This window comes from Chiloscyllium plagiosum, chromosome 18, assembly GCF_004010195.1.
Source record: "Chiloscyllium plagiosum isolate BGI_BamShark_2017 chromosome 18, ASM401019v2, whole genome shotgun sequence".
NCBI lineage: Eukaryota > Metazoa > Chordata > Chondrichthyes > Orectolobiformes > Hemiscylliidae > Chiloscyllium > Chiloscyllium plagiosum.
The window spans coordinates 20,832,845-20,856,718 of record NC_057727.1 but is presented as its reverse complement, the minus strand read 5'-3'; the positions used below and the strand labels follow the sequence as shown (position 1 = coordinate 20,856,718).

Sequence of the window (23,874 nt, the reverse complement as noted above, 5' to 3'; positions counted from 1 at the left end):
TAAAATTGAAGACGTTGATGTGCTGGAAATTTTGGCAACATTAAGATTGATAAGTCCCCAGGGCCAGACCAGATTTATCCTAGACTGCTCTGGGAAGCGAGAAAGTAGGTTGTTAAGCCGCTGGTGAAGATCTTTGCTTCCTCACTCTCCACGGGATTCGTACCGGAGGATTGGAAGGAGGCGGATTTTGTTCCTCTTTTCAAGAAATGGAATAGGGCAATTACAGATCGGGCAGTCTTACGTCTGTGGTTAGCAAGGTTTTGGAAAGCATTCTGAGGGATAGGATTTATGACTATTTGGAAAAACCAGTCAGCATGGTTTTGTGAGGGGCAGGTCATGCCTCACAGCTTTTTTCCCCTAAAGAGGAAAGGTAAGAACAAACTGAATTTCCATTGGACATCATCACAAACTAGATGCCTGTTTTCGGTTTCCCCAGGTGATCTTCAATCGGTTGAGTTCTTTGAGAAGGTGACAAGACACGTCGATGAAAGTCAAGCAGTGGATGTGGTGTATATGGACTTCAGCAAGGCATTTTATATGGTAGGCTCATTCATAAAGTTAAGAAGTATGGAATACAGTGAGATTTAGCTGGTTGGCTGACAGAAGGCAGAGAGTGGTTGCAGATGGAAAGTATTCTGCCTGGAAGTCAGTGTTGAGTGGGGTCCCGCAGGGCTCTGTTCTTGGGCCTCTGCTCTTTGTAGTTTTTATAAATGACTTGGATGAGGAGGTTGAGGGGTGGGTTAGTAAATTTGCAGATGACACAAAGGTTGGAGGTGACATTGATAGTATCGAGGGCTATTGCAGGCTGCAGCACAACATAGATAGGATGCAGAGCTGGGCTGAGAAATGGCAGATGGAATTCAACCTGGATAAATGTGAAGTGATGCATTTTGGAGGGTCAAACTTGAATGCTGAATAAAGGATTAAGGACAGGATTCTTAACATCCACCATACACAAATGACAATGTGACAAAGTGAACTGTTTTTAATTGTTCAACAAATCTCTCATCCCATTGTAAATAAGTGAAGGGAAATTTAAAACATATAATAATTTGAATGGTCAAGTCATACCTTACTTTACTACTTAAGCTTTGGAGACAAATCACTGAAACATGCGATCTCTCTAATTTAACAAAGAGAGGAATGCAGGATTGGATGATTTTGAAACAGTAATTAATAGATGGTGTTTACTTGTAGTTGCCGTACAGAACAACACCAATTGATGGAGCTGTCAGAAGCAGCAGGAGAAAACAAGGTGGATGCTGTGTAATAGGAGATATTATTGTATTCTGGTTTGTTGGAGCTGTTTCTAAGTCTCAAGTACCTCACATTATTTCAAGAACCTTGACGCTGATTGGTAAATCCTAATCAAACTACCACGATGTGTTCACTTACACTTAAGATATATAGAAATTAATGGAATATAGATTTAATGTTTGGATACAGATTACCCTGAAAGATCCAATGAATTTAAAAATTGGACATAATGTTGAATCCAGACATCTTAACATCAGCAAAATGAAGAGCAGAGCCACGGGACATTGAAGAGGACACTGTCTCAACTTCAAAACATTAAATACATTGCAAAGGGCATCCTGTGGTAGTTTCAAGCACATGTTTCATTATTATTGCAAAATTCCTGTTGTGCAAGCATCATGCTGGACTAACAAATATGCAATTAATAAATTCCATTCAAACAATGACAAAATATACTAATTTATTCACTCTCTGATGGTCTGACCTTCCATGATTATCATTCAAACGCAGTTAGTGCATTTTCATTTTGGTATAAAGTGCAGGCACTGAGTTGGCTTAATTCCTGTTCAGTGACAGCAGCATTTTTCCCCTAAAGAGGAAAGGTAAGAACAAACTGAATTTCCATTGGACATCATCACAAACTAGATGCCTGTTTTCGGTTTCCCCAGGTGATCTTCAATGCTTATATGTCAGTGAATAGGCCCACAACTGAGCATTTGCTGAAGGGTAGTTCATTGATGAAATAGCTGAAGTTGTTGAGCAGGAGACACGACTTTGAGGGGCTCCTGCAGTGATGTCCTGGGGTTGAGATGATGGCTATCCAACAACCAATACTTTTTATTAGGGATCATGCCACCCTTTTGAAGAGATTTTCCCCAATTCCCACTGACTGCCATCTTCCCAAGCTCCTTAATCCATTCTTGCTTTGATATCAAAGGCAGTCAGTCATTCCCGTCTCAACATCTAGAATTCAGCTCTCTTGTCCATGTTTGGACTCAAAATGGCCCTGATAGAAACCAAACTGCAAGTCTCTGAATAGATTATTGGTGAGGAATTGGTCTTTAATAGCACCTTCTATCATTTTGCTGATGATTGAAAGCTGACTTAGGGAAACTGCTCATCAAACTTAATAAATGGCAAATAACTATGTCACCAGAGGAATGACACCCTGTGGCTTGCAGTTTTTACAGGTTTAAATGTCCAGCCCTGAAAGTTTAAAAATATGGTTGTGTTTGCTGTATTAACCTGCAGCATAAACTGGACTTAGCACAAGATCACAAAGTTTGAACATTTGAAATGGTGGCTTGTGCTGACTGCTCATGTAGTCTCACTGCCTTATCAGGGTGGCTTGTGAGGAAAACAACATTTGAAAAAAGGAAGGCTGAGAAATGATTTGAACACTTAATTTGAAATGAAATATAACAAAACACTTTACAAACATGAGAAGTGACATGTTTTGCAAACATTCTGTGAAAATTTAAACTGCAAGGGAACAGATGTTCTTTCCCAAACATTCTGAAAACACTAATGCTAATGGTTGTCTTGGCCATTGTTTGCAATTGAATGTTTAAGTGCGTAAGCAATTCAATAAGAACTGAACTAGTAAGCAGCGTCTTTAGCCTATATTTGATTATAAAGACAGTTGTGCTCTTCTCAATCTACTGTATATTTCCCTCAATGGAATTTCTTTTTGTGATTTAGATTGAACTTGTTATGAAAGGTGTAGTACATTTCAAGATCCAAGCTCTGTTGGGAAGGTGTAAATAACAGCATTCCGGTGCTTGGTCAAATCAGTGGTAGGGTGGAATATGATGGTAAATCTAATTACTTGCTGTTGATAGCAAAGGGAAAGATGTGTCCCTGTTGAGAAGAAATTGGTTGAGGAAGATATAGTTAAACTGAATTGAATGATTTACAGTTGGGACTAATGAGAATACATCTGACATTGCAGAAGTGCTAAGACAAAGTGATCTTTGAGTATGGAGAACCAAATAATAAAAGTAGACATCACAAGCCTGAATTAAGATAAATAGCAATGCAGAGCTTACAGTCTGCAATGCTAAATGAGTGTCTTATGTTCCGTGAAGAGCAGTAAATGAAAAGCTGAATAGGTTACTGAGTGAAGGAACAATTAAGGAAGTGAAGAGCATTGAGAGGGCCATACCTATTTTGGTTGTTCACGAAACAGATCGAGCCATTCAGATTTGTGGAGATTATGAGCAAATAATAAGTAAGATGATCAAGAAGGACACTTATCCAATGCCTGTCAACAGCAAGTAATTAGATTTAACACACCTGTATCACCAAATGGATGATGAAGGTATCCATTCAATCCAGGAGAAGATTGAGAGGATTTTATAAACAACAAGATCTGAGAACAACGAAGAATTTGAAAGATTCATTGAAATTGTTGGTGTTTTGTTCTACATTCATTCACAAATTGGCTAATACATTCATTCCAAGGTATCAACTGCTCAAAATTGGAATAGATTTGCAGTTGTTTCTGGAGTGTTAGAAAGCACTTCAGTGATGAAGAAAATGCTAACTAATGATCCTGAACTGTGATCTCAAGAAAAGATTGGTTTTAGCATGCATTGCAAGGTTGGATGTGGTGTTATCTCAGATAATGGAAGATGTTATGGAAAGGTTTGGAGCAAGTGCTTCACGTACTTGAACAAAATCAAAGCAAAGATATTCCCAAGTTGAGAAAAGGATATTTACGATCATTTAAATATATGAACTAAGAGCAGAAGTATGGACAGCCACAATCCTTTTAAACAATCAGGTCTGTTCTGATTGTGGCCTCAATTCCACTTTCCTGCCTATCCTGAGACCATTTGACTCTCTTGTTCGTCAAAGATCTAGCTATGTCTTCCTTAAAAATATTATACTCTACATCCACTGCGCTCTAGGGAAGAGAATTCCTCAGACTCTCAACTCTTGGAGAGAAAACACTTCTCCTCATCTCTGTCTTAAATGGCAGAATCTTAATTTTTAAACAGTCCACTAGCTCTTGTCTCTCTCCCAAGAAGAAACATCCTTTCAGTCTCCCCACTGGCAAGCCCCCTCAGGATCTTGCCTGTTTTATGAAGATCACCTCTCATTCTTCTAAACCTTAATGGATATGGACTAAATTGTCCAACCATTTCTGATAGGATGAAATCCTCTCCACCCCAATAAGTCATATCTGAACTGCTATGCCTGAAATAAGGAGGCCAAAACTACACGCACAACTCGGGATGCAGACTCTCCACTAACTTATATAACTATTTTTAAAAAAACTTTAATCTCCCATACTCTTGTAATAAACAACATTTCATTTGTATTTCTAAACATTTGCAATACCTGCAAACTAGATTTTTGTGATTCATATACCAGGCCACCTAAGTCCTTTTGTATCTCAATGTTCTACAATCTCTCTAAATATCAATAATATGCTACTCTTTTATTTTTCCTGCCAGTGTTGTCATATATATAGTTGGAAGTTCCACAAATTCTTATAGGGTAGGAAGCTTACTTTTTGAACTGACCACACTCTTATGATCAGATTTGGTTCAAGTAAGAGAATACCATTCCCCATAGCTTCAGACGAAGACTGGAGGTTGGCAAACGTAGTGCCATTGTTTAAGAAGGGCGGTAAAGACAAGCCAGGGAACTATAGACCAGTGAGCCTGACCTCAGTGGTGGGCAAGTTGTTGGAGGGAATCCTGAGGGACAGGATGTACATGTATTTGGGTACAGGAGTTGGGAGGTCATGTTGCGGCTGTGTAGGACATTGGTTAGGCCACTGTTGGAATATTGCATGCAATTCTGGTCTCCTTCCTATCGGAAAGATGTTGTGAAACTTGAAAGGGTTCAGAAAAGATTTACAAAGATGTTGCCAGGGTTGGAGGATTTGAGCTACAGGGAGAGGCTGAACAGGCTGGGGCTGTTTTCCCTGACATTTAAGAGGCATTTGGATGGGTATATGAATAGGAAGGGTTTGGAGGGATATGGGCCGGGTGCTGGCAGGTGGGACTAGATTGGGTTGGGATAGCTGGTCGGCATGGACAGGTTGGACCAAAGGGTCTGTTTCCATGCTGTACATCTCTATGACTCTATGAGATGGGCATTGATTTGATTTTGATGGCCTATTAGGTCTATTGTCTCAAGATTTCCTCTGATGACAGGTTCATTTCTCACCACTGAGTTCCCTGTGAATTTATTTAAATGTACAAATGGCACAGCAAGGCCTACTAGGGAATTAGTGAAGAAACTTCAAAGCAAATGGTGCTTGGTAAGGTGCTCAATCATGGCATGAACATCTGGCCTAGGAAATACAATGATGAAAAATTGCAGGAGTATTTGTTGAAATTAACTGAGTGCATATTAAGGTTGTCTCCAATGTGGTTTCAGAATTATTATCCTGCCAAGACATCGAATGAGACTCTCAGAGGAACTTCATCAATAGCATATAGGGATGGTCCATATGAAAGTAGTAGCAAGAAGCTATGTTTGGTATACAAAGGTAGATGGAGATAGAAATGTAGAAGATAGAAGCAGGAGTAGGCAATTTGACTCCTCGATCTTGCTCCACCATTCAATATAACCATGGCTGATCAAGTTCAATACCTTAATCCTGCTCTCCCCCATATCCCTTGTTCTCTTTAGCCACAGAAGCTATATCTATCTACTTCCTGCAAATCCATAAAGTATTGACCTAAACAACCACTGGTAGTGAATAGATGCTGAAGAGTTGCTGAAAGCTGGTGTGTCCTTCAGAATGAGAAATGGTTGAACCATGGTTCTTTTCAATCCATGGCAACTACAAGAATTAGGGTGTAGGTTTGCTCGTTGAGCTGTAGGTTTGATATCCAGACCTTTCATTACCTGGCTAGGTAACATCATCAGTGGCGACCTCCAAGTGAAGTGAAGCTGTTGTCTCCTGCTTTTTATTTATATGTTTGTCCTGGATGGGGTTCCTGGGGTTTGTGGTGATGTCATTTCCTGTTTGTTTTCTGAGGGGTTGATAGATGGTATCTAGATTTATGTCCCAGGATAGATGTGTAGTTCTAGTCGGAATGGTGGGTTTTTTTTTTCATCTCTGTGTAGGGCTACAAGGGAGAGAGGGTCGTGTCTTTTTGTGGCTAGCTGGTGTTTGTGTATCCTGGTGGCTAACTTTCTTCCTGTTTGTCCTATGTGGCAGTCCTTGCATGGAATTTTGTAGATGATGTTGGTTTTGTCCATGGATGGTACTGGGTCTTTTAAGTTTGTTAGCTTTTGTTTGAGAGTGTTGGTGGGTTTGTGTGCTACTAGGATTCCGAGGGGTCTTAGTAGTCTGGCTGTCATTTCTGAGACTTCTAAGACAGGCTAAGCAAAGACATGCCAGAGAATTCTTAGAGGCCTGGCACTCCAACCACAACGCCATAAACAAACACGTAGATCTAGATACCATCTATCAACTCCTACAGTCTGGATATCAAACCTACAGCTCAGCGAGCAAACCTACACCCTAAACCTCAACCTGAGCTACAAACCTTCACAAACCTTGAACTTTGAAGTGGATCGGAAAAGTATCTTGTTTTGGTGAACAGCTATAGACTGTAGATAAAATGTTGAGTCTATTGCCAATACAATTAATGTTAAAGCTCTCAGAAATCTTTGGAACCTCGAGACATGTTCAGTTATTGACTGTGCAGAAAGTACAAAGCCTGTAGACGCAGGAATTCAAACACATGATTCTCTGAAAGTGCAATTGCAAGTAGATAAAGGCATAAAAAGGCCAACAGCTTGGTGTGTTTTTTAATATTATAGTAAAAGTTTATCAAGTAGAGAAGACAAAATGCACTGGAAATAGTTAAATGACAGTGTTAATACTGTGGGCAATTTTGAGCACTTCAGTATAGGAATGATAATAAAGCCCAGGATAGTATGGAACATAAGCTCACTAGGATGATGAGTAGAATGGAAACGTTACAATTCTGAGAAGTGATCTAAGACATGGAGACAGTTTCCACAGAGGTTCAAAGGACCCAAAACAACCTTGTGTAATTACAGAGGACTCTTTCTACCTCACCCTCCACTCCACAACCCTTCACTTCCTTGGTAATTAGACATCTAGGTACATTGTGCACTAGGCGGTTTTAATTGATCAGGATCAGTTTAAGATTCGAGTATCAGCCTCTTCCCCTTCAGAGCAGTCATGAACAAAGGAACTGTGGGAAGAGAACAGCTTGTGAATTTGATTTTGGATCACGTTCTGAAAGAGATAGTATTGAAATGATTGATCAAATGCCCTTCTTTAGAGCTGTAAATTCCAATGAATCATCTATGGGAATTCTGCAACAGATTCAGCTAGGACTCAGCTGCTGTGAGACAAGAACAGTTTCAACTCCAAAAGGCTGCCACTAACACACAGAAGGCAACCACTCCTTGTGTACTCGCTACTAAAGTCTTATCTGAATGAAGAACTAGATTGGTGTCAAATGGATACATAATAATGACTCCTAACTCTGGATTACTTACAACATTACTTATGATTACAACATGTGTCTTTTATAAATGGACATACAGCCAAAAGGTGAACTACAGATGTAAATTCAGTGGTTGACTGTTAAAGTTGTGTGTGAACCCATGGAATGTCACACCTGTAGAGGGCCATGGGCACTTTAAACAGAGATTTGACATAATGGCATTGAACTAATAATTCAATACTCCAGATTAATATTCTTGCGATATACATTTGAATTCCATCGTGGCAGATAGTGAACTTTGAATTCAATAATCATATGAAGTCTGGGATTTAAAAAAAAAACTAGTCTATTTGTGACCATATGGCATTTTTATGATGCTGCCAGACCTGCTGAGTTTTTCCAGCATTCTCTGTGTTTGTTTCTAGATCACTAATATCCTTGAAGAAAGGAAACCTGCTGTCTTTACTTGCTCTGGTTGATATGTGACTCCAGGCCCCCAGCAATGTGATTGATTTTTCAAACAGTCTTCTGAAATGGCTGAGCAAGTCATTCGGTTCAAGGATAATTAAATTTGGACAAGAAATAGCTAGCCTTATCAATGACAATTACATCCCATGGGAGAATTTTAAAAAAGTTTGAAAAGGAAGAGATAATGAGGGGCTAATGCCCCTCTCTGCAGAAAGCCATCTGACTGCAGACATGACTTTCCTTCCAGAAATATGCAACAACAGAAAAAAGTGAGTTAAAAAGCAACTGCAGCCCCTAGTCTGTGTGTGTATTATTGGGCCAACGTGCTAGTTCGGTTTAGTGTGCTGTGAAGGGCACACAGCTTGAGAAAAACTTTTAAACAATTCTGTGCTGCAGATAAAAGGACTCTCTCTTTCTCTCTCACCCTGAATGCAAACCAGGAAGGTCACCTTTGAGAAGGAAACAGAACCAAGGTCTAACAGATAACTGCAGAGCTAAGAATCTTGAAAGCAACTGCTTCACCACCAATGCCTGTGTTACCAGCATCACCCAACATAACACCTGCAACACTCTGCCATTTCATCTTCAAATGTCTTTTTAAGCTGTTAACTTTTTACTCAACTTAAGATTTTAAATTGTGAGCATCTATGTCACATTTAATTTTGCACATTTAGTTTAACCCAAGAAAACCTGGCTTGATTTAATGTTTAGGTGCATTTGGATTGGGAATAGATATCCTCAAGGGAAGGGATCCTTTCTAAACTAAACTTGTGTGACCAAACAAGAGAGAGGTTGACTTGAGAAGGAAAGCCAGTTCCTCCGTCCTCACTTAAGACCATGACTATTTGTGAAATCTTGTCCAGTATCATAATGAATTGGGAACCATTGCTTTGGAACTGGCCATAACAGCTATCATCATGGAGCAACATTGTTGCAGGATATAATGGGTGCACAAATGTAGTCTATACAGGCACACATAGAAACAGTGCAAAAATATGATTGAATTCAATAAGTTTTTCTCTGTAGGGGTTTGGGTCCTGGTTTAATCTGTAGTAGCAAGCTAAGATTTCCCAATTCATGTTGATAAGGGAAGATACTTCAACTCAATGCGTAAGCTTAGAGAGCATGGGGAAGATCTAGAACTGATGTTTTGCATATTTTCAGCATGGATGTAAATCTCTGTGTTCACAGCTGGATTCATTTATCAAGCTAATGACAAAGCTGTTGACATTGAATGGGTCTTCAACTCTTCCCCAGGTTCTTCTTGCTGTTCCTGGGCCTCTTTACTTTCTGCAGCAAAGTTGTACAGCAAGCAGTAGTAAGAAGCTGAGAATCTAGCCGGACTGCACTGGAGGCTAACTGATTCAGACTCCTGCAGCACTGCATGCCATATTATAGAGTGTTTGACAACTCCTATACAGTTCATTTGATCTATTTTCAGCTGGTGGTTTAGGAAACTACAGATATGGACAAAAGGATAACTCTGATGACCAGGGAGTTTGCATGTGACTTGGTTTACAAGGTCAAATATTAGTAGGAACATGGACTGCTTTAAAATGATGGTTTGATGACAACTGTGGGAAATACAGCACCAAGTTACAGACAAGCCACACAATGAGATTACAATGCTTCACAATTTATAGTAGGAGCAGCATAACTGTAATGGACAATGTTGGGCTATTTTTAATAACATCCCACTGCACGAACAGGAATCCAACTACTTTGTAGTTCTCTCCTACTGCTCTTTGTTATCCATTGTAAACAGAATGAACTTGATGCCCTGTCAAAAAATTAGTCTGCTCCTTATTTCAGAGATCTGTGCACATATGATCGACTAATGTTTATCTGGTAGAAGCTTGAAAAGGAGAAATTTGTAGGGCTATAGGGAAAGCAGACAGTGCTGGGGCAATTAGGATTTCAGAGCAAACATAGCTATGATGGGTTAAATTGAATTGTCCTGTGCTGTATGATTCTGTACAAAGACTGAATTGGATAAAATTTGAGGGCAATTGTGACTTTAGCAATTCATCAGCAGTGATTTGTAACAGGTCTGACTGCATTTTCACAGGCATGGCTTCTCAGTGAAGGTACATACAGCTTGGCCTATTTCTCCTGCAATAGCAGTACATCTGAGGGTGCAGTCTCATTTACCCAGCCTTCCCTGTTCCTTTTATCCTCCAAAAGGTGAAGGTATTCAGGAGCTCTCAGAGAGAAAACCATTACATGGCAGCAGGAGCAGATAAAAATATAGCAACAGGCCCTTCAAAAACACAACAGAAAACAAAGGGAAAAGTACAAATTATGAGCTAACAGTTTTTTTTAAAAGCTCTGTATCGTTCCGATAAACCAATTCATGAGGGTAATTTTAAATCATCATACACTCATTTGTTTATGTCTGCCTACAAAGCTATATGTGTTTTCTGCATCCCTTCAAAACTTTATTGGGATAATGACAAAAAGACAAAACTTTCGGAGATGCAATATTTCAAATCTCTGCACAATTCTGAATCAGGAATGTTTTGAAAAGCACTTGAGCAGTGACTTTGTCAATAGTACATTTTTACACGCGTCAGAATCAAACCACAGCTTGAGGTTTAGCGATTTCAAATCCAGTCGTACGTTACAGATCAACTTGAAGGATTTGATCAATATCTAAGTATTTTCAGCTGCGATGAAATTACCTTTCTTGTCTTTCTTTTCCTCTTCCTCACCACCTGCACCCAGCAATGTGAATATGATGCCAGTCTGTGAGTTGACGCCCACGGCTGTGACAAGCATTTTGCCCGAACCCTCCATGACATGGGTACCTGTTGAAAGAAAAAGCAGGCAATGAAGATCGTAACTTCCATTCACCAAAAGCCAAATGGAATGTCATTGCCATATTACTAGATTTAAGAAAGTACAGGTTAATAGTGAGACAAATTACATTATCAATCACAATTTATAATTAATGCACATTGCATTGGTTGAAGGAAATATCTTATCAAAGTGGATAACTCCACAGCTGTGATTTAACACTAAGGTTTTGATCAGAAAAGGACCTGGTTAAACTTAAATTGAAAAATTACTGACCAGGATGCTACTAAGTCCATTCCTGAATTAGTACAGGCACTATTTTTAACTCTAACAGCTTTACTGGCATGCAGTTAGACACATATTATTATCCTTTATGATGACATGGATTCATTTTCTTCATAAAACAATACTGCCAGCTTGATTATGGAACCAGAATGGAGTCATAGAGTCAGAGGGATTTACAGCATGGAAATAGACCCTTCAGTCCAACTCGTCCATGCCGACCAGATCTCCTAACTTGATTTAGTCTCATTTGCCAGCACTTGGCCCATATCCATCATAACCTTTCCTATTCATGTACCCACACAGATGCCTTTTAAATGTTGTAATTGTACCAGCCTCCACCATTTTCTTCGGCAGCTCATTCCATACACGCACCACTCTCTGAGTAAAAAGGTACCCCTTAAGTCTTTTAAGTCTTTCCCCTCTCACCCTAAACCTGTGCCCTCTAGTTCTGGACTTCCCCACCCCAGGGAAAAGACCTTGTCTGTTTACCCTATCCAGGCCCCTCATGATTTTATAAACCTCTATAAGGTCACCCCTCAGCCTCCGACGCTGCAGGGAAAACAGGCCCAGCCTATTCAGCCTCTTCCTATAGTTAAACCCTCCAAATCTGGCAATATCTTTTCTGAACATACCCACCTGCTAATACACAATGAAATCTCTCCTGAACATCAATTTTACACCCCTCTCATCACATAATAGTAACCTGCTATTAGAGAGAGATGAATGAATTTAATTATTGAGCTCTTAAGGAACATATGTTGCTAGTTTAGATGAGTGTATGTATGTCTAACCATGTTTGTTGAACAAGAATGCTTGGATAAAGGGAAAATTACTGACATGAGACATTCCCATTAAAAGGTAATCAAAGTAAAACATGATTTGGAGATGCCGATGTTGGACTGGGATGTACAAAGTTAAAAATCATACAACACCAGGTTATAGTCCAACAGGTTTAATTTGAAGCACTAGCTTTCAGAGCGCTGCTCCTTCATCAGGTGGTTGTGTTGTACTCCACAACCACCTGATGAAGGAGCAGCGCTCCGATAGCTAGTGCTTCCAATTAAACCTGTTGGACTATAACCTGGTGTTGTGTGATTTTTAATAGTAAAACATGTTCTTCCCAACTTCTTTTGGCTAATTCTAACAACAATCAACCATTTAACAACTAAGTTAGAAATTAGATGATACACAAATCCCAATTTTTGGCTTTCTGGTCCTGCTAATACACAGATGAGTTTGATTTGTGTACAAAATGGGAGCCTTACCACCATGAATATCTGTTCAACATGAACATGTTAATTTTTATTATTTATTTGTGCAACATGAGCATCACTGGCTGGCCAGCATTTGTTGCCCATAGCCTTATTGCCTATGAAAAGATGGTGGTAAGCTCCCTTTTTACTTTTTAAAGACAGCAAGACTGAACATCTTGCTGTGTCACTACCCTGATCTTTGGATACTGAAGCAATGGAAATTGGCAGTCCACAAAAGAATTTAACTGTTTCTTCATTTAAGAACATATTTTTGAAAAGAAAAGTACTTTTGCAAACCAGATACTTTAATTACTGGGCTGAGACAAGAAACTGGTTAAAGAAATTATTTAATTATTCTTACAATTAGTAGGTTAATTCTCAGCATGATAACTATTGTTAGCAGATTCAACATGACTGGCAGGCCTCATTAACATATCTTAAATATTGAAAGCTGACATTTTCAAATATATTTGAATAACATGAATCAAAGTACTAGGTCACATGGCACACAACCTTCCAATTAGTTTCATGAAAGGAGTTACCCTCATGACTACATCTTGCAAAAAACAGCCAAACCGTTCAAACCAAGTAGTCTTGGTGTATGAATAATTCCTACACAACTGCCTCTATAGCAGTTTTGGGGCTTTGCTTGACATTTCCTTTGGACTAATTTGTGTATTTGACCCAAATACCTCTTTACATAGCACAATTCAAGAAGTGTCTGTTTTATTTTACACAAAACAATGGTATTTGAGATGAACACAAGTATAATTACTTTTTGAGTGGTGATCCTTTTCCAGAAGACATACCTTCACACCCACCTCTCATGTGGAGGACAATATAATGGCTTCTTTATAGGTCCTGTTTATATTTAGAGAATGTGGAACATTAATACTTAGCTAATAATTAAAATGTGCAATGAAGCTGCTTGCATTTCTAATTCCCTAACAAAGACAGGATATGCAGAGTGTAATTGCTTAGGTAAGAACTATGTGCTGAAATGTAAGTACATTGAGCAATATCTCTTTTAAATCAGAAGAAACTAATAGTTTGACATGCAAACTGATGCATTCAGTTTTCCTGATCATATATTATCAGAGAAATTTGCTCAATAGGTTAGAGATCACAAAACACAGTTCGAAGTGAAATTGACAAACAGTTTATTATTAAGGTGATCTCGCGGACGAGGAACTGACTGAGCTGAAACAGTACAGACAGACTGCCCAGGCAGTCAAGGATTCTCTTTCCAGGGCTGAGGATAAGACCAGTTTTTACAATAATGCTGCACAATAAGGCTGATTAAGAAATGGGGAAAATACAATGTATCTGGAAATGGAGTAATCTAGTTGCAAGGATGCTAACTGGAAAACAGTAATCGGATGAATGTCCTGTTCAATCACACAGTGCAACATCCTGACAGTAACGATGGTTCCATTCCTCTTCACAGGTAGGTGTTAATGTCTCCTCTGAAGTGGTGAGGTGTTTCCATTGTCCTGTTCCTGGAGCATGTTCCTGTCTGACCTGCTCTTTGTGTGGGTTGTGAAACTGCCCTTGGGGCTTTGAGATATCTGTGGTGTTCAGTCATTGTTAGTGAGCTTGAAGTGTATTCCCTTGTCTGTGTGGGCTGTCTGATTTGGCTTATGAGCCTGCTTGGGAATTCTGGGTGTTTTTGGTACAAATTGGCCAAATTTTGCTTTTGTGTGCCTATTGTGGGTTGGCAGGGTGGCAGATCTTTTCCCACATATATGTATACAAATTAGGAGCAAAAGTAGGCCATTTGGCCCTTCAAGCCTGCTCCACCATTCAATAAGATCATGGCTGACCTGTTTGTGTTTAAAATTTCACATTCCTATCGACACCAAATAACCATGTGTAACAGGAATCTAACTACCACCATTTTAATATATTCAAAGTCTCTGCCTCCACCATATTCTGATGCAGACAATTCCAAAGATACACAATCCTCTGAGAGAGAAAAAAATCCATGGTCTCTGTCCTAGAAGAGTGAACCCTAATTTTAAAACAGTGATCACAAGTTCTGATCTGATTCACATCTTTTCCACTTTAATCCCATGAAGACCATTCAAGATCTTACAAACTTCAATCAAATCACCTTCCCTCTTCTAAACAAGCCCTTCTTGCCCAATCTTTCCTCATAAGACAACCTGCTCAGTCCAAATATTAATTTACTGAACCGGCTCCAAACTACCTGTAACATGCTTCTTTATACCCTTGCTTAAATAAGACGACCAAAACTGCACATAACATTCAACATGTGATCCCCTAATGTCTTGCATAACTGAAATATAAACTTATTTTATATACACTTCATCCTAGAATAAAGGATAGCAATTGAATTAGCTTTCTTAATTACTCAATGGACCTACATACCAGCTTTTTGTGATTCATGCACTAGAATGCCAACCCCTCTGCATCTCAAAAGTAAGCAATAACTATTCCATGTAAATAATATTCTGCTCTTTTCTTATTTTTCCAATTAAAGTGCACAACTTCACATTTCCCATGTTATATTCCATCTATCAGATTTTTGCCCACTCACTTAACCCATCCATATCAATTTTTTTATGTTGTGTTCACAATGGACTTCTATGTGCCTTTGCATCACATGCAAATTTAACTACCATGATTTTGTTGCCCTCACGCAAGTCATTAATAATAAAGTGTAACATTTTGAGTGTCTGACACAGACTTTTGCTGAATCCCAATCATCAAATCCGGCCAATCTTTTATTGATTCTCTGCTTTCTGCTAACCAGCCAATCTTCGTTTCATGCTTGTATGTTATCCCTAAAACCATGAGCTCTTACTTTTGTGCAATAATTCTGTACATGGTCTTTGTCAAATTTACTCTAAAAACTGTACTACAGTAAATCAACTATCTCCTTTTTATCCACAGTGCATGTTATTTCTTCAAGAAATTCTTATAAATTGGTCGAACACCCTTTCACTAAACCATGCTGGCTCTTCTCGATGAACTTAAATTTTTCCTACCGAGTGTACAGTTATATCCCCCATAATTATCAATTCAAACACTTTTGCCATGACAGACACCAAGCTAGCTAGCATAGAGCTTCCTGTTTACTGCCTCCCTCCTTTCTTGAGCAGAGGGATTATATTTATTACTTTCGAATCCTATGCACATAAAATAAATCAACCCTCCATTTGGTAAACCCAGAGGCAACTTTTGAAAGTGTGATCTTCTTGCAGTGATACCCACAGCAATATTCATCTCAAAGATGCAAAAGAGAAAATATTAAAAATATTCAGCAGATCAGATAGTTTTGGTGGAAGGAGAAACAGAGGTAAAGAAGAATTAATTGTTGTTTTCTGCACAGTTCTAAACTGATCTGCTAAATATTTTCATCAAATTGTCTTTTTATTTCAGATTTCCAGCATTTGCAGCAGCTTGCATTTGTTTTAGCATTCTGGAGTCACAGAGAGTCATACAGTATAGAACAGGCCCTTCAGCCCTCCATTCTATGCTGACTAAGACACACCAAAGTATACTAATCCCATTTACCGGAGTCACAGAAGTCCTGCCTTCCACATTGAATTTTTCGTGGGGACGCCAGGAGACACACAATGTGAAAAGGTGCACTTGGTCATAGCATAAGGGGGTCACCTCCAGTTAGTACATCTGGCAACTCTGGCTACTCAGCAATGACATCAGGAGAGGTCAGTGCTATGCAAGCAGGTTAGGGGCTTCAGGGCACTCTCAAAATAGAGGTAATCTTATAGAGGGAGGAACAAGTTAAAAACCAAGATGGCTGAGTGGGAAGGAGTGCCAATCAAAGGACAAACCTCTTCAGGTTGAATTATTGAGGCTGTGGAGATTGTTGCTCCAACAGGAGTATCCCCTGTGTCACAAAGCTGGTCCTTGTTTTCCAAAAGCTGTTCCTTTTTCTCAAGGATACTGTGGCCTTGGCTTTTCTCAGAGGGGTCATAAACAGCCCCCGGTTCCGATTACACTGGTTTGGTATGGAGATTAAAGGCTATTGAGAGGCCTTTTTGTTTATATGTAAACTGATGAAACTTCACGCCAAAGTGGTCACATTTTAGAAGTGACCTGTAGAATGAAAGGGGAGCGGTCAGCTCTCTAGCTGAGCAGTACAATCCAGAACTAGTTAGGAGTTCAACAGTGAGCTGTGTGGAAACAGGCAATCTCTCTCTCCTTCTGCTCTTCTAACTTCAACCTGTAAGCATTTGTTTTATTTTTATTGTTTTTTAAGGGTGTTTGCTAACTGGGACTGTTGTGTATATTCAGAACAGCATAATGAAGTCCAGTTTGGATAGACTGAGTTCTGTAGGGGTTCTTTATTCTGTTATTTGTGTTTCGTTGTGTAATTTTGTGAATAAATTTTTGTCTGTTTTAAAACCTAGCTAACTTACTCCGGGTAATTTTCACTGTACATTTACTGAAACAAATTACAAAGTTATCGTCTGGGCTACCTGCTAAAGAATGTTTTGAGTGGTCTGGCCTCGTCTATAACATCTGTCAGGAACACAGTATCTGGTTCCAAAGGCCATATCACCCTCCCTGAACCAGTGATAACCAAAGTGAGGTTTTATCCTAATAGCTGGCAGTCTCCTTAAATTATCCATAATTGTCCTTTCAATGTTGCAAATTGATTGCCCAACTCTTTGGAGCTTGCCTGGTGGTAGGACAATGACAGAGAGCAGTCAGGGCTCTCTGCTTTATTACTTGTAACTTCCCTCCTCCCCTTCTTTAAGGAGATTGTAAAATTTGGAATTCAGTTCAGGAAAACCACAGTAACACAAGGTTTAAAAATTTCAAAACTTTGAGAATAATGAGGTGGCAAAGCATGTAATGTAGATTGCTTCTTACTGCATGACCTTGTGATTTCAGTTGTTGAGCATAGCCAATTCTTCTCACAGGGCAGAGAAAGACAATTGGAAGCAAATCATGTCCTGTTTCAGTGGCCAACTTTGGCATGACATTGGTATACATTAGAGTAACATTGTTAATCAAACGGAACTATTATTTCATTTTTAAAAAATAATTGTAAAATTATCGTACAATAATCATTTGGCAAAAGGTCCATTTTGGTGTTTGATTGTAATTTTAACAGAGGCATTTTACAGACTGCCTGCCAGCCCAGATTAATTCCGCAACAAGGTGGGTTTCTCCCTTTGGAACAATACAATGATGCCATGCAAATAAATGCAATATAAGATGTTTACTCTTCAAAAAGGTGAGTAAGAACTGTTACCAAATTTAGGAGCTTAAACTCTCAATACAGATTAATTTGAGAATGCATGGAGGTTGAATTTTAAATTCCCATTTTTACATGTTTAGCAGACAGATTTCAGGCTTATTAAGAATTGTTCGTCTCTGTAATTAGCACAGCTGCTAGGAAGAATACATTTTATAATTAGCTGTAAATCTACAATTTTGTTTGTGACAAATGCAGATTTTTAAATCTGCATCCAAGGCTTCTAGTCAAAACCTTGACATATTTCAAAATGTTCAGTATGTTTCACACACACACTGCAGTGACACATTTCTGCAGCATGTGCTGTCTTTCATTATCCTTGACACAGTAAATTAGTCCTTGTACAGTGGAAGTCATTAAAGAACACATCTCCTGACAGAACTAAAAATAGAATTGTAGAATGTTTATTGAAGGTAAAGATGTCAAGAACCAGTTTTATAGATTGGTTAGTATTTTTGAATACTCATTTTCCCCTCTGCTAGTATTTAAAGCCTAACAGTGAACACTCATCAGCAGGTGATTGCCATGAATGTTTGTGACAATCCCTTTCAAAACTAAAAGCAGTTAATATTAACCCACATTGAGAATACGTCAGCTTTTCCATTTTCCATTTCCCCAATTACTTTGTGTCTGGATGTTTCCTATTTCTGATTCCCAATTTGTTTTTTGGGTGATGTACCATTATGAGAAAATGTAATATTCATTTGCTTTCACCCATGCAGCCAAGAATTCAAATCAATCTTCGAAAGAGCAAAATCCATACTTACTGATGGCACTGAGCTGAATTTTCCCAGTCCCACACACATGGATTTGGAGGCGTGACAGGAAACAAAATCCGTGAATCTTGTGTCAGGGTCTTCCCCTCACTGTATGGACTAGGAGAAAGTGAGGACTGCAGATGCTGGAGATCAGAGCTGAAAAATGTGTTGCTGGAAAAGCGCAGCAGGTCAGGCAGCATCCAAAGAGCAGGAGAATCGACATTTCAGGCATCAGCCTGAAGAAGGGCTTATGCCCGAAACGTCGATTCTCCTGCTCCTTGGATGATGCCTGACCTGCTGCGCTTTTCCAGCAACACATTTTTCAGCTTACTGTATGGACGCTTACCTCAGCTGAGGCTGAAGCCCAGATATTGCCTAGAGGTGGCCTTCCAACAAGGTCTAACACATTCTATAACCACAGGGATCAGTAGATTGCAGCTATCACCCCAGTTGCATTGTACACATTAAGGAGATCTCCTTGTCAAGGAATAATCATGTATAAAAATTGAGTTTTGAATTGGAAAGCCCTAACTGAATTGCTTCTAAAAGACTATGCCAAATTCCAGAGTCGAAATGTCAAAATCAGAGATGAATGTACATCAGCATCACTATTCTAGCTACATTCCAACACCATTGAAATGGGGATCACCTATCTGCAAAGTCACACCAAGAATGGCAGCATGTTGGCTGAGTGGTTAGCACCGCTGCCTCACAGCTCCAAGCACCCGGAATTGGTTCTGGCCTTGGTGTCTGTGTGGAGTTGCACATTCTCCCAGAGTCTGCATGGGTTTCCTCCGGGTGCTCCAGATTCCTCCCACAGTCCAACGGTGTGCTGGTTAAGTGGATTGGCCATGCTAAATTTTCCTGTGATGTGCAGATTAGACGCATCAGCCATGGGAAATGTGGGATTACAAGGATAGGGTAGGGGGAGGGAGAGTCTGGGTGGGATGCTCTTTGGAGGGTCAGTGCTGAATGGACTGCTTCCATACTGTAGAGATTCTATGGTTCTAAGTACAATTTCCTTGGAGGAGTATCAATAAAGACCATTTGTTTGGAAATGACAAATCTTTCCTGTTCACGTATGACAGAACCCATGGGCTATATGCAAGCACATTTAAAAATCTTGTATTCATCAATTGAGAACTTCTTTTGGATCTTTAAATGTAAAATTAAATTTTAAAATTTTATTGCAGCTTCCTCTCACACCTTGCGAATATTTCAGAGCACACTACTGTGCATTTTTTACTGAAAGATATGATTAAACAAATAACCATTTTATCATTTACAGTCATGTTATTATCATGAACAAAACTAAATCTGTACTGAACAAAAGATACAGAAATCCAAAAATAAAGTTGCAGCTGTGGAACAATTCTAAACACCTAAAGCTCCAAATCTATAATTTATTAAAACAAGTGACCACACGAAAATAAAGAAATAGAATTCGAATTTTTCAACAATTGCGACTTCGCTCTAATGCTCTATGCTGCAGTAATAAAAATTAAGATCAAAATGCTTTTTGACAATTTATCAATGCTTCCCATACTTTTAAATATTTATGCATGTAAAACCCCTAGGGGTGTCAGCTCCGCTATTCCAATGAAGTTTATTATTTAGTATATGTGTCCTTTCATCATTATTCTCCCAAATTGTTTCAATTCAGACTTTCCTACAATGATTTTTTGACGTCTATCTCCCAATCCATTAATCTGTCCATGCCCTCCTTACATAACTTACAGTGCTCTTCATTATCAATTATGAAACTATAGTCCATGTCATTTTCCTTTATTAACAACAATAGCCCTTGTCTGGACATTAAGGCTACATCATTGTCCATATTAATTCAAATAAAATATAACCATTTATCATAGCTCCAGTTTCTGCCCTTCAATCAGTTTCCTATCCATGTTGTCACCCGTCTTTAATACAATGACTTGGTTTGGATTTCCAAAAGGCATTTAATAAGCTAAAGCACATCAGGCTACTTAATAAGATAGGAGCCCGTAGTGCTGAGGATGGTATATTAGCATAGAGGATAGACAATTGGCTAACTGATAAATGACAGAGGATTGGCATAAAGGCAACATTTTTAGGATGGCAACCTGTAAATAGTGGAGTATCACAGGGATCAGTGCTATGGTCACAATTGTTCAAAATATATATTATTATTTAGATGAAGAAAGTGAATGTGCAATCACCAAGTTTGCAGTTTACATAAAAATAGATCGGAAAGCAAGTGGTGGGGATGACATAAGGATATGATAGTGCGATATTGCCCAGTTAAGTGAGTGGTGATGATAGAAGGATGTTATAGTGGGATATTGCCCAGTTAAGTGAGTGGGGATGATATAAGGATGTTATAGTGGGATATTGCCCAGTTAAGTGAGTGGTGATAATATAAGGATGTTATAGTGTGATATTGCCCAGTTAAGTGAGTGGTGATGATATAAGGATGTTATAGTGGGATATTGTCCAGTTAAGTGAGTGGGGATATATAAGGATGTAATAGTGTGATATTGCCCAGTTAAGTGAATGGTGATGATATAAGGATGTTATAGTGGGATATTGCCCAGTTAAGTGAGTGGTGATGATATAAGGATATTATAGTGCAATATTGCCCTGTAAAGTGAGTGGTGATGATATAAGGATATTATAGTGGCATATTGCCCAGTTAAGTGAGCGGGGATGATATAAGGATATTATAGTGGGATATTGCCCAGTTAAGTGAGTGGGGATGAGATAAGGATATTATAGTGCGATATTGCCCAGTTAAGTGAGTGGAGATGATATAAGGATGTTATAGTGGGATATTGCCCAGTTAAGTGAGTGGTGATGATATAAGGATGTTATAGTGCGATATTGCCCAGTTAAGTGAGTGGGGATGATATAAGAATATTATAGTGGGATATTGACCGGTTAGGTAAGTGGAGATGATAGAAGGATATTATAGTAGGATGTTGACCAGTTAAGTGAGTGAGTGTGATATAAGGATATTATAGTGGGATATTGACCGGTTAAGTGAGTGGAGATGATATGAGGATGTTATAGTGGTATATTGACCAGGTAAGTGAGTAGGGGTGATAGAAGAACGTTATAGTGGGATATTGACCGGTTAAGTAAGTGGGCAAAATCTTGGCAAATGTGATTTAATGTGGCAAAATATGAGGTGAAACACTTTGGCAAGAAAAATAGAAGAGCTGAATACTATTTAAATGGAGAAAGATTGTAGAAAGCTGCAGCACCGAAGGATTTGAGAATCCTATTGCATGAATCACAAAATGCTAGCATCCAAGGTTTCAGGTAATAGAGAAAGTAAATGGAATGTTGGCCTTTATTTGAAAATGAATAGAGGATACAAATGGGGAGGCCTTGCTAAAACTCTGCAGGACATGAGCCAGACCACATTGTGAGCAGTTTTGATCTGCTTATCTAAGGAAAGATTTCCTGGCATTGAAGACAATACAGAAAGGGCTCACCAGGTTGACTCTGAGTATGGAGAGCTTTTCCAATTGGGAGACATGGAGTAGGTTGGATCTGTACTCATTTGCATTTAGCCGAATGACTGGAGACCTAATTGAAACATATAAGGTTCTTAGGGAGTACAACAGGGTAGATGAGGAAAGGTTGTTTCACTTTATGGTAGAGTCTAGAACCAGAGGGCATAACCTCAGAATAAAGAGTTGCCTATTTAAGACAGAAATGAGAGCATGTTTTTCCTCTCACAGGGTAGTGAATCTATGGAGTTCTTTACCACAGAGGGCTGTCGAGGTTGGATCATAATGTTTATTCAAGCTGAGATAGACAGATTTTTAATCAATAGAAGAATCATGGGTGATAGGGAAAGAGCTGGAGAGCGGAGTTGAGGATCATCAGATCAACCATGATCTCACCCAATGGTGGAGCAGACTCCATGGGCAGAATAGCTACTTCTGCTTGTGCATCTTGTGGTCTTATGGACTTAATGTTTTTTAAAATCTCAAGTGAAAATATATAAATAAAGGGGTGCTATAGTAATGAGGAGTTGAAGAGCCTGACCTAATGATACACTGCCTCAGGAACAGCGTTATGTGCAGACTACCACATCCCAGAGATACACCAGACCAGTATTTCAATGTAGAAGGAGCAGCATTGATCTAGAGCACAAGATAAAGCAATGATGACAGCTACAGAGAATAAAAAACACCAGAGCTTGGATCTCAACTTAAATCAGAATCGAAAGGACACAGCTGAAATGGGAAAGCTCCCAAGTTGAGACCCCGGAAAACTTTAAGAAAAAGCTGGAAAAAAAAGAAGACTCGAGAAGAAGAATTTGGAGACATCCAATTGCAGGGCTATGGAGACTCTGACAGGAGGGAAACAGACTTCCGACTTCAAAGCCAAGCCATGAACCAATAATTCGCAGGAGGAGAGAAACAGAATCAGAAACGTCAACAGTAAGAAGGAATAACGTAAGTACCCATCTCGGTCAGTCAGGCTCAATAGCCCATAAGGATGGCAGCTTTGGCGGAGACTTTGCCATTATCTCAGCCAACTGAATTCAGGAAAGACTTAGGAAGTCAAGAGCAGGAGCTTTGGAAGTGGCAGCTTAAGCACTGTCGGAAGCCAATATGTTTTTATATGCTATTGGACCAATAGTAGGTGATATACTGGAAAGGCAAAGCATGGAGAAAAGTACCACAGAATATGACGAACTGATTGAAGCATTTGATGTGCACTTTAACCTCAAATTAGAAATAATGGCTGAGATTTAATCAGTGATCTCTCATCCTGAGAATCAATAGTAAGCTTTTTAAAGAATTTATATTATCAAGCAAGATGTGGTAAGAAAGGCACTTTGAAGGAATTATAAATCAGAGTCCAAAGATGTTCAGATTGACCATGTTAAATTGCCCTGTAGTGTCCAGGGATGCATAAGGTACGCGGAGTAGCCATGGGAAATGCAGGGATATGGGGCTAAGGTGGGTGGAGTTTGGATGGTCTGTGCAGACTTGATGGGCTAAATGTCCTTTATGTGCTTTGCGTGGATTCTATGATTCTAAATTGTAGTTGTTGTGAGGCATAAGAAATTATCCGATTCCGTCAATCCAAGGAGGATTTAATGCTAGAACAGAGAATCCGATTCGCTATGGAGGCAGAAACTGGTCAGCACTGCAAGCAAATCTACGCAATTACTTTGACACATTTTGATGGTGAGACTCCAAGATGTTGTTGTTACACTCCAGGATGCTACTAAAATACCATCAGCCACATCAAATTGTTCAAGATGTGGTTCCAACTGAATCAAGATCACAATGAATGTCCAGCAGGGGGAGCTAAGTACTGTAAATAACTTCATTTGGGACATACCTAAA

General features: G+C 39.1%; 1 protein-coding gene across 13 annotated transcripts in view; it reads right to left on the bottom strand.

Moving 5' to 3' along the window:
* atp2b2 (ATPase plasma membrane Ca2+ transporting 2) overlaps window positions 1-23,874 on the bottom strand; it is an 819,963-nt gene that overhangs the window by 217,628 nt on the left and 578,461 nt on the right. For all 13 annotated transcript variants that reach the window (XM_043707907.1, XM_043707910.1, XM_043707911.1 and 10 more), the window contains one exon: window positions 10,859-10,984. In XM_043707907.1, the coding sequence (XP_043563842.1) occupies window positions 10,859-10,984 (126 nt within the window). The remainder of the gene's footprint in view (window positions 1-10,858; window positions 10,985-23,874) is intronic.